Below are 12,358 nucleotides of genomic sequence, written 5' to 3'. Positions count from 1 at the left end.
AGCACAGGTACAGCCCCTGTTAAAATGGCAGTTTTTACAGAGGAGTAGGTTAGTATGCTGAGAGAGCAGGCAAAACCAGCTACATTCTCCACAAATCTAATTACAGAGAAGGGAAGGGTAGACGCCAATACTGGCCACACTGAAACACACACACACACACACACGCACGCACACGCACACACACACACAGGTAAACTGCTACATAGGTCAGCTTGCAAAAAGAACTTGAATATCGCTCTTTAATGACTTACTTCACTTGGGTGACTATTCTGTCCGATTATATAAAATCACATGTCAAATAATCAGCGGGCTGACTGACTGTTGTGTTGAGTTTGAAATAAACCCCTGTACCCCCAGGAAATATTACGGCTCTTAGACTGGGACGCACACTGACTGGGGTTTAATGATTTGCCAAACCAATGTTTCTTGCGCAAACACACACACACACAAGCCCTATATGACTCAGTCACTGGGTCTCATTCACTAATTGAATGCACATATTAAAATGTAAAACCTGCATGCACAGACATGATTCATCAAAATCTGCATTATGTCTGTTCTCCACATTATGTCACAGTAACAAAAATGATATGGGATATGTTCTGCATGAAAACGCAGCCAATTGTGTGTAATTTGGGTCTATATATATATATATATATATATATATATATATATATATATATATATATATATATATATATATATATATATATAGAAAAAAAGTGTTAGCACCTGTTGCAAATTCAGTGGAAAACGTTTCTGTTACCGTTTATGATGATGTTCTTTTCAATCAACACCGAGAAGCTTACGTAAACACAACCCCACTGGCATCTGTGTGTCTTTCCATACTTAGTCTCAATGACATCATAAAAAGCTCGAAGCATAGCATGCACTTGGTTCTGAAACCCCCTTTGCCAAAAATCAAAGGACAGGGTGGTGGGAGAGAAGGATGGGGGGGGGGGCACGCTGAAGTACAGACAAAAAATAAGGGACAGACGCAATGCGAAATGTGATTCAGCAGTGGAGCTTTCCCAGAACTTAAGATGATTCAGTGAGTCATATAAACAAGAGAAATGCTGTATGCATTAAAATCCATTTTGGCGCTTGCTTTAAACTGGTAGATGAGCTACACATGCTCTGGCAAGATGAACAAGACAGAAATGACCCTTTAAACATGACAAACAGCACTTCAGGCCTTTAAAAGCTGAAGTGGAAGTCGCATTCTAAAAGTATTAGTTCACTCAAAAATGAAAATTCCATCAGTTTTTGCTCTCCTTCATGTCGTTCCAAGCGTATGACTTTCTTTTTCAAGTGGAACACAAAAGGAGATATTTTAAACAAAGTACTGGTCGCTCGTTTACATGCAGTCATAATAAATAGGAACTGGAGGTTGCGCAAAAAAAATAAAAAAATTCAAAATTTCTGGTAAATAAACCATTTTTCTGGTAAATATTCCTTAAAAATAATATTTTAATAATATTATTATAATTAGTAGTACTATCACACAATTTCTTCAAGTTAAACCGAACTTATATTTATGACGGGTTGTGAAGACTGTTTCTGTTTGTGTATGATATGAATATAGTTTTTCTCACAAGAAACGTAAATTAAGTGACACTCAGAACAGTTCTAGATGTCATATTCATGTGCTCATATATTGAGGCAGCAGAGGCTGAAAACACCGACAGCATTTTTTACGTGTAATAAACGAAACCGCGTGTCTGCACCATTCATTCACAGACGCGCAGAACATGCAGGATTCATATTTAAAGAGTCTTTTTGCGGCTTAATATTCACAGACACTAGTCTATATAGCAAATTCCGTGACATTCTGCATTATACGGTAAATTCCGTTTTTATGACCGGATCTCACGAGTTTTCCGCATCGCAGAAATCATAGGACTCTACATTATGTGGACACAGGAGGCCAGTATATTTACATTTTGGGATGCACAGAAGAAAGTAAATCATAAAGCTTTGGAATGACATGAGGGTGATTTTTATTTTTGGGTGAACTATCCCTTCAAATGACAATAGTGTAGTGACAAAAACGTGCATTTACGGCACAAAGATCCTAAAAAGGAGTAGGATTAGGCAAACTCAAGTAAGCTTGAGCCAATAATACTCACTGTTAACTGATGGAGGAGAAGGTCCATGAGAAAGGTAATTTTGTTGCTGTAGAGAACATAGGAACAGTTGTTGTGGCAGTGTACACAGGACAGGTAATATGTGTTCACCGCAGTGCAGAGGGACCTAAAGAGAAAGAGAGAGGGGGGGGTTAGTTTTCAAAAGCCGAATGCTTCTCCTGTTTTGAGGTTTCCATCTAAATAATCAGGATACAAAGCAGGCCCCATATAAACATTTCAGGGTTACTCCGACTCGCAGTGTAAAAGATCGCCAATCAGATGAGCCGGCTTCTCTGCCGTAATACAGTAAGGTTATCTGAGGAAATTGACACTTAAAGCTCAGAGTGTGAACATCGCATGCAATCCAAGAAGCATGACAACACTTGGAATATTACGCTCAAGGGAGTTTCTCTCAGGAACAGCTTCTTACGCAATGCTGAAGAGAAAACATGAGATGTGCCCTAATGAGGGCTCAGTCGCTCACAGAAAAGAATGAGCGAGGTATTAGTATGATTTTTTTGGGACATGATACCATAGTAATGCCATGGAAAGTGTTTTTTTGGTCACACTATTTTAAGGTCCTCAATAAAACTCCTAATTTGCTGATTATTAATAGTAAGGTGGTTATTAAGTTTAGGTATTGGTAGGATTAGCGATACAGAATATGGTCATGCACAATAAGTACTAATAAGCGCATATGTTAATAATAGGCATGCAAATAAGCAACTAATTAATAGTAAGAATTGGTCCCCACACTAAAGTGTTACTTTTTTTTTTTGGACACAAACATGGTAAAAGAAGGGGAAAAAAAGAGAAGAAACCAAACGAAAGGAAATACGCTGATAATAATAAAAGTTTCTTGAAACAACAGCATATTAGAATGATTTCTGAAGAATCATGATCAAAATTCAGCTTTGCATCACAGGAACAAAATACATAAAAAATATATATTAAAATAGAAAAAAGTCATTTTAAATTGTAATAATATTTCACAATATTACAGTTTTTACTGTATTTTTGATCAAATAAATGCAGCCTTCGTGAGCATAAGAAAATTCTTTCAAAAACATTTTTAAAAACTCTTCACCAACCCCATATTTATATATAAAATACGACACCATGGCTTTCCCATTGCTCCGTAGTACTGCCACAGCTCTTTATTGTAAAGGATCTTACAACAGACTCAATTAGATGAAATGGAGAAGAACTGGATACTGAAGATCTGCCTCTCTTTCACGTTTCCACCATATCTTTCTCCAACTCGTTTTCTCTTGGCTCAGATAAGAGTCTAGCCGTCAGCGCCTTCGGGCCAGCAAGCCACTGTCAGTCAGTCAGGCCTCTGTATTTTGTCTGTTCCACACCAGCCCGAGAGGAGATTAATGTTGCTGATAACTGACCAGTCACTCCGCTCCCACTCCAGACCCCCAATCCACTCCTCTTCCCAACCACCCCTTCATTAGTTAATATTTTCTGACAACTGTATATTTTATCCCAAAGCAGAGTGGCGGGGCCCTATCTGCCATACGGATAAATGGAATCTGACTTTTCTTTTTCAAACCAGGCCATGTTTACTTCCAGCCCTAAACATTTTGATATCCACCGCAACCTTCGCCATCTGTTCGGCATTTTCAGCCAAACCGTATTGGCACTCATAATAAAAATAGCGCAAGCCTCAAAGTCCTCAGCCTGTCAATAACTTCCACCCGGCTGACAAAAACACCAGTGTATATTTTACCCACTGGCGGGCTGATCAGGGAGATAGTGGTGCGAGTATTGACATAGTGGTGTAAAAGCGTCAGACATGCAGTATGAGGCCGCAGGGAAAACATTGTGCCTGGTCTGCTGGGAAAGGATCCAAGTATTCCCTGCACGCCTCGTAGCCTTGCACATTCAAAGCCGCTCGATCGTGACCCGTTATAAAAATCGTGTGTATGTGCACCGTTATTAATTGACAAGTTTTCATCTTTTCCGAGTGGACGATAAACGCGGTTGACGAGGGTGTCGAAAGAGGTCTTGTTCAATTAATAAGCAACGTTTCAAAATTGCTCGACAGCCAATGGAACATTGATTCACCAAAGCGCAAACGCTGAAGTGTTTCCTTTGTATTGATAGAAGGATCCCGGGGAGTGTAACGGAGCTTGGGGCGAAAGGAGAAGGAAAGGAAGGACGGATGGTCATGGGTGAGTGGACTGATACACCAGGCTCTTTTCAGTCAGGGAAGGGAAATGTGAGATCCCCTCCAACCTGTGCACTCTGGGCAGCAGACCAGGACTGCTTCAGCCACACTGATTTTCCACCATAGCGTCAACTTTAAACAGCTTTTTTTTTTTTTATTCTTTCCATCAAATGCTCAAACATTTTCAATGTGACTGTTGGGACGAGCAGGTTTTGGCTAACTGAAACCTAAAACATCCTCCCACAACTTTAATATCATTTCAGGTATCCATATTGTTTCTAGGCAAGTTTTTAAAGGATAAGTGTCAAATGTCCAGGCGAGGATTGAATGACAGGCCTCAGTGTCAAGGTTCACATCGGCTTCTCAAATATAAACAGTGGATTGAGGGCTTAAGCACAAGATTATCACATTATTGTAGTACCGCACATCAACTGGCAACGAAAATTGTGCCAACAAGTCTGAAAAACAAATTTTAGCACAGATTTATAAAAAGCAATTGTATTAATTTGTAAAAAATAAATAAATAAATAAAATCCCTACCCCAAAACATAACATTTATATAAAGTTTAAGTATTAAACAAACTGATCATAAGAAATGTATATTTTAATAATTAAAATAAAACCGCCAAGATACATACATGAAACTATTCTAAAAACGTACCAAGTTTAGACTACTTTTGCGTTAATGAGCTACAAACTCTTGCATGAGCTCATAAAAGATTCACGGTAAACCTGACCTAGGCGCACGCTCACAGGGTTTTTGAAGGTACGACCGAGGCTATCTGATGCCTGTCCAGTAACGTGTGGGGAGGAATGTGAGGAGTGGGGGTGGGGTAGCCCCAGGTGGCTCGCATGGTTAAGCGGCAGATTATAGAGCACACGACTAATTTCTTTACACTAATCTTATTAAAGTGTAAAACAGCTGTCGACTAGCCAAATCTCAACACCAACCCCCAGTGCTTGCACTGAACCCCCAGTATGAAACAAATAAGAGCATTTGGGGTAAAAAAAAAGAAGTAGCAGAATGTCAGGAAAATGCTATGCATGTTAGGATGTTAAGCTACCAAACAAGTTGCTCTACCTAGCTTTTGTTCATTGTAAAATGCACATACACATGAAGTGCCAGAAAGCGAGTTCGTCACAAAAAATGTCAGACATGTCACGAAGAATGAACGCCAAGCATAGCTACTGATTGAAATCTCACTTGGCTAATCACCAGTAGTGATGGAATATCACATTGACTCACCTAAATGCTTGTAGCACTTTGTCAGATAATTACCCAAATTACTTGTTTGTCAGCTCAGCTAATTGTCAAAAGCGATAAAAACCATTTAAGCATGTCTAGTTTGAAAACGGTTTCTAACTCTTTGTAAGTGATAAATATAGTATGACAATGAATAAGCATTAACGAAGACTACCATAAGTTATTTTCTAATTTGTCAAAAAATACACAAAATAACTTCTGCAGTATGATGAAAAAGAAACCATTTTGGTTAATGTGATGGATATCTGACAATAAATGAGAGCTACCTATAGCTCCTTGTTTATCTCTGTTTGCCATAAAAGGTAACAAAAATGTGACAATGTCAAACATTTTTAGACAAACTAAACTAAACTATCAAATCAAATAACCTATCAAACAAGTATCTACGTCTAATGCTTTATTTTCATTTGAATTAAGTTCTAGAAACAGTTGTCAAAAGCGACAAAAACATTAATAAACAAATTAATTAGCATTAAAAACAGCAAACAAAAGTTTGCCATCTCTTTTTAGTTATTTGACAAAAGTGGCAAATATTGCATAATTTGTTAAAGCACAAAATGATTTCTTAACGTTTTAACTTGAGCGGTATGAAAAACTATTTTGGTTAATGTGACATCTGGCCATAAATGAGCACTAACCACAACTTCTATTGATATCTCTGTTTATCATCAAAAGTGACGACAATGCAAAGTACAATATCTAAACCATTTTTGGCATTACTAAACTATTTTGCTGCTGTTGATGAACAAAAGGAGAGAACAATCTAGTGCCCATTCATTTTCATATGCTTTTGACAGCATTAAGTGCTAGAAGAGTTGTTTCTTATACCACAATAGTAAAGATGTTACTGTGTTTTAGTTGCATAGCTGTGGTTGGTTGCGGCCAGTTCTGTTTCTTGTTGGGTGTTCATCACATTGAATATCCAAGTTTTTCCTTTCATGCTACATCAATATATTCTGCAGCTTTTGATGATAAACTGAGCATGAAATCTAACAGCAGTTGTGGTGCTGTGATTCGTACACATTTTGCTTTTTATATGAGCTTTGTCAGCTTACACAGACACCTCACCTCATCTACATGCTAAATTGACTGCGTTAAACAACCCATGCTGCTACTGTCTGAGTAATGGGATGTTTTTTCAGGCCATCCATCATCTTGAAACCCGTTAGATACTTAGAAGCTGTCACTGTCCTGCTTGAAATGATATCCTTACACCCCAGCCCACTGCCAGCCATAAACCGGGGTGCTTTTCCAGCTCGCTCTCCTCTAATTGACGATGATTAGCATGACATCCAACACCGGCCCGCCGTGCAAGGCCTCTGCCTGTCTCTCCCCTTGACGATGACAGCCTGCGTCAAAGATTTTGAAGAGCAATTTGGTGAAGTGCCATTGTAGTCTGTCTCAGGTTACTAGAGTAGTATGTAACACTGACCCACATGTGCCAGGTCGTCCCCGTGAGCATGCGGCATTCCTCTACCTGATTGGATCCGAGATTCCCTTGTCACGAGTTACGTTTTGACAACACGATGTGAGCTCTGCCACAGGCCACCAGGTCTACAAACAACAGGCATATTGTTAATCTGCCCATAATGAAGCATTATCTTGTAGACATAGGATTATGTTGCCAAACTAACCAATGGAAATGGTCTCTATAGTGCTGTATTGCACAGAAAAGGAAAAGAAGGACCACCGAGAGAAAGAGCATGCTAGATGGCAAGAGATAACAGCTAGATAGCTGCAGATAATAAGCGCCGAGATCTCCTCACCTACTCAAACTGGCTTAACCTCGGCTAACCATGAAAATCTGCCCCTCCGATTAGTCATTGAACACAAGGGGTGTGGACTTGCTTAAGGTGTGCCACAGGGCTCCGTCCTCTACACCTTGGCTTTCTCTATTCCCATTCACCTCACCCCCTGAGGGCTGCTTCTCAGCTTGGGTGGCCTCTGGCCTGGATGGGGGTCATTGGACTGACCTCTGGAACTGAATTAACCCATTCTGAAATCCATAGGCTTGCTCAGAGACAGGGAAGCAGATGGCTAAGAAGAATTCGAGATGAGGGGGAGAACACCCCTAGACTGTCTGTCTGGCCTAAAGTTGACGTTTCTCTGCAAGAAATATTGGCATGATCTTGTTCTTTAGAGACAAAAATGAACATTCTTTAAGAAGGTAAATACAGTGCCCTCCAAAAGTATTGGAACAGTAAAGACAAAATTGCTCTGTTGGCTGTGGAGTCAAGACATTTACAAATATGATTAAAAGATGAATATGAGACAAAACTACAGAATGTCTCATTTTATTATTGGGTGATTCAACACAGATGTTTTACCAGCTAAGAAGTTCAGCACTTTTATAGTTTCATCCCTCTATCTGATGTGACCATAAGTATTGGAACAGTTGCCTCACAGGCCTTTCTAAGTGATAAGCTGTGTCCTGTTGCATTAATTCTTCAGATATTAAAAGCAGGGAATGTGTCGTATCAGTTATATCCATTACTTCTGTATTCTGAATCTTGCATTCGATGATGACACACACAAACCAGGATGAAGACGAGGCAGCTGACTTTGAGAGAAAAGCAAGCAATTTGGACGCTACAAGAAAAGAGAAAGTCAGTTAGAGCTCTAGCAAAAACAAAGGGCATGGAGAAAATCAAGAGTTTGGAAACCACCAGCGACACCAGCAACCAACAACGACCTGATCGGCTGAGAAAACAACAGTAGTTGACGACAAACAAATCATAAAAGCTGTGAAAATGAACCCTAAAAAGACGTCTGTAAAATCACCAACAACTTCCAGAAAGCTGGGGTGATGCTCTGACAATTTACTGTCCTCAGGAGACTTTGACACAGAATTACAGATGCTACACAGCAAGATGCAAACCTCTGACCAGCACCAAAAATAGAAAGGCAAGATTAGTGTTTGCAAAAAAGCACAAAGGTGAGCCAGAAGTGTTTTGGAACTGCGTTTATGGACCGATGAGACAAAGATGAACCTTTATCTAAGTGATGGGAAAGCAAAAATGTGGAGAAAAAAAAAGGGAAATGCAATGATCCCAAGCATACAGCCTCATCTGTAAAGCAAGGTGGAGGTGGTGTTGTGGCATGGGCATGCATGGCTGCCTCTGGAACAGGCCCTCTCAACTTTACTGATGACTTAATGTATGATGACAGTAGCAGAATGAATTTGGAAGGGTACAAAACCATCTTGCCTACCAATATTCAAGAAAATGCCACCAGATTCATTGGGAAGTGCTTCATATTGCATCAGGACAATGACTCAAAACACCCTGCCAGTTCAGTCAAGGAATTTATAAGGGCAAAGAAATGGAAAGTCTTAGATTGCCCAAGTCAATCTCCAGATTTAAATGCGATTGAACATGAATTTCACCAGCTGGAGAGGAGAGTAAAGGCAGAAACTCCCCAAAACAAGCAACAACTGGAATTGGCTGCATTAAAGGCTTGGGAATGCATTTCAAAGGATGACACCAAGAGTCTGGTGATGTCTATGGGTCACAGACTCGCTGCTGTGATTGTGCGCAAGGGATCTGCAACTAAATAATAGCTTTTAATCTTTTATATCTGCATTTTGTTCAACTGTCCCAATACTTATGCTCACATCAATGAGTGGGATGAACTCTAAAAGTGCTGTTCTTTTTATTTGGTAAAACATGTACGTGTTGAAACGGCTAATAATAAAATGTGACATTCTGTAGTTTTGTCTCATATTCATCTTTTAATCATATTTGCAAATGTCTTGACTCCACAGCCAACAGTGCAATTTTGTCTTTACTGTTCCAATACTTATGGAGGGCACTGTATATCATGTTATACCATTTAAAGCACTGCACAAACAAACCTGGACATGGCCGGTAACACAAATGGTGTGATATGTAAAGGTCTCGGAGTGCCATCCATGTAAATTGGCTATCAAGCAGGAAAATAGGATCACTTGGGCCTGTAGTTCTCATTTCCAAATCTATTCCCCATAATCCCTATATTTGCATTTCACACTTTTATTCAAAGCAACTGACAGCACATTCAAGGTATATGCTTTTATCTATTATGCTTGTGCCACATTCTACCAATTGAGGAAAGTGTAAGACAGGAGTGTCTAATCCTGCTTCTAGAGGGCCACTTTGAGTTTAGCTCGGTTTCTAGTATTTCTAAAGACCTTGATTAGCTGGTTCAGGTGTGTTTAATTAGGGCTACAGCTAAACTTTGCTGTATAAGGTGGCCTCCAGACGCAAAACTACATGCTCCTGGTGTAAAGGTAAGCTAAGTCTTCGACTACTAGTATAAATTCTATACCTGCTTTTCAACAGGAAGTGGTTAAAAAAAAAAAAAAAAAAAAAAAAAAAAAAAAAAAACTAACTAACTTTGAGGGACAGAAAAGGGATCTGGAGCCGACGAGAAAAGGTGACGAGCAAATCCACCTGTCAAACAATCCTTCCTTTCACTGCAATCCAAATGACATTTAATTTGATTCTACCGTTGATCTTTCCTGATATCCTGAATGATTCAAAAGACACCTTTTCGGCCCGCTGTTCCACAAAAGGCTGGCCATAAGCTGGGGCAAAAGTCCCGGCAAGCTGTCACGCACCACACAGTGCACACACACATGCACGCAGATAGACCTGCCACATAATGGCATCCTGAAATGAAACCACTTGGAGAGAGCTTGCGAGGAGCTTTCACTGGGCACATTTAGTCATCATGTGACATGGAGGTTGAGGTGACAGGCAGTGGCGCGTCAATGCGTTCACTTCCACTTAGAAAAGTGAGACAGCCGAAGTCGAACAGAGTCGGGCAATCAGTTTAGCAGTCGAAAGTGCTCTGAAATTTCACTGATGTGTGTAAGAACTCAGTGATTTCCTGCTGCCGTTCAGGAGGAGTAGTTTTACTAAAAGTCATTTGTGAAACTCATTTAGCAGTGACCTGTGGACTTGTGAGTGTGTGTGAGGCTCTAGGGATGAGTGTGACTGGATTAAGCTCCATTCTGTTAGAGGGGACTGTGCGCTGACAGCAGTCTGGTTCAGTGCCCACCTTATAGCACTGACTTCCCCCTCTCCTCCTCAGCAGTGACCCCTACTGGGAGACAATGGGACTTGTCTTTTCCTGGATGGACTGAAAAGCTTCGTTAAGTGTAAATAAAATTTCTTACTAACGGTGATCCTGACCACCTGGTCCCAGAGAAATGTTGTTTTGGAAGAGTAGAAGTTTGAGTCTTAATGCAATTAATTTTTGCCCATAATCTAGAACACAGCAGTCATTGTGGAAGCCAAATGCCATATACTAACACAGAGCATTCAACTAGCTCTAGCAGCAACTGAGAATAATAGTTTTGAGATTGATCTCCCTTTACATTTTGGGAGTAATGCACAATCTTCTACTAATTCAAAGGTTGAAATGTCACTAAATACATTGTTTGCAATGTCATCATAGACCAGTCTGATCCATAAAAACATACCTTCATAACAAATGCACACATCAAAAGATAAGTCCTTGAAATAGTGACCCAAATCTCAAATCAACTTCTCTGTTCTTGAATGTAAATGTATCCTCAATTTTAAACTGAATGAATTGACAAATGTGATAACTTTTGATTATATATATATATATATATATATATATATATATATATATATATATATATATATATATATATATATATATATATATATATATATATATATATATATATATATATATATATATATATAAATAAAATAACAACAGTTAAGGGAACTCCAATTTCCAAATTTAACAGTTTTCTATTATAAAAATTAAATCACTTTAATTTATTTGAATATTTAAAAAAAAACCAAAAAAAAATTGTAATTATAATTTCTAAAAAAAAAAATCCAACTTTATGAACAAGCATTTGACAATTGCAACAAATCAAATGCACAAGCACTGACCGACCTGACCATTTAATGCTCCCTTTTACGTCAAAATCTCGTAATATTTAAAAGCTAGTGAGCAGGTTAACGTTTAGGTTGTTGCATGAGTTTCCTGGGCCGGCTCACTATCCTTGGTTTACTCATGCAAACAAAATGGCTTTCCTGCTCTAGACATCCGACCCCATTTCCTTCTTAGCCGTCGATTCCCTCCAAAACACTCAGCTCCAAGCCGCAGGGTTGCACAGGGACATTAACGGAGCCTCACTGTGGAATTAGCCCATTAATGTAATGCTAACAAGATGGAATCCTTCTCCCATGGGGGTAATATTACAGCGGCATCTCCATAGTTGTTCTTTTTTGTAAATCACTCAGCTTATCTGAAAGGAGGCGATCGATACGCAGCATTACAGTAAATAGATAAACTAGCGCTGCTGTAAGGGTTAGCGTCTGAGCCAACCATTATACCGTGCAGATGAGGGGGAATGATTAGCACGTATTTGCTTGCGCCGTGCCCTTCACAGACACCTGGTGCCATAGCAAAAGTCACTGCTGACAAGAATTCACGGAGACAGATTGTCTTCCAACGAATTGTCTAAGCTTGCAATTTTAGTGGAAATGTAATCAATTATTTGCAAAACTGCAGTAGTGGTATTTAAGAGCTTTTTTGCGGTTCTTCGTTCATGAAATTTCCCAGAACTTGCTAACAACGATGTGGATGATTTTTGGACATTTTCCACCTATCCCAGAGCGACTGGGGCCACCTGGAGCTCCACTCACGTCTTTGAGAAGCTAGTGGAAACATGCAGGAATAATCTGACCCCTTAAAGGTTATCACTGGTTCAGCACCGTATGGCCTTAGGACACAGAGAGAGTGATAAGAAGAGAGATGAGGTGA

The 12,358-nt window shown here is 39.5% G+C and overlaps 1 protein-coding gene across 4 annotated transcripts in view; it reads right to left on the bottom strand.

The window, feature by feature from the left end:
• scaper (S-phase cyclin A-associated protein in the ER) overlaps positions 1-12,358 on the bottom strand; it is a gene marked incomplete at its 5' end in the record, with an annotated part of 111,865 nt that overhangs the window by 30,597 nt on the left and 68,910 nt on the right. For all 4 annotated transcript variants that reach the window (XM_079411396.1, XM_079411398.1, XM_079411397.1 and 1 more), the window contains one exon: positions 2,130-2,253. In XM_079411396.1, coding sequence (XP_079267522.1) covers positions 2,130-2,253 — 124 coding nt within the window. The remainder of the gene's footprint in view (positions 1-2,129; positions 2,254-12,358) is intronic.

Source organism: Barbus barbus, assembly GCF_936440315.1.
Source record: "Barbus barbus genome assembly, chromosome: 48".
Lineage (NCBI taxonomy): Eukaryota > Metazoa > Chordata > Actinopteri > Cypriniformes > Cyprinidae > Barbus > Barbus barbus.
The sequence above is the reverse complement of the archived record's forward strand: the minus strand, read 5'-3'. Positions and strand labels throughout refer to the sequence as shown.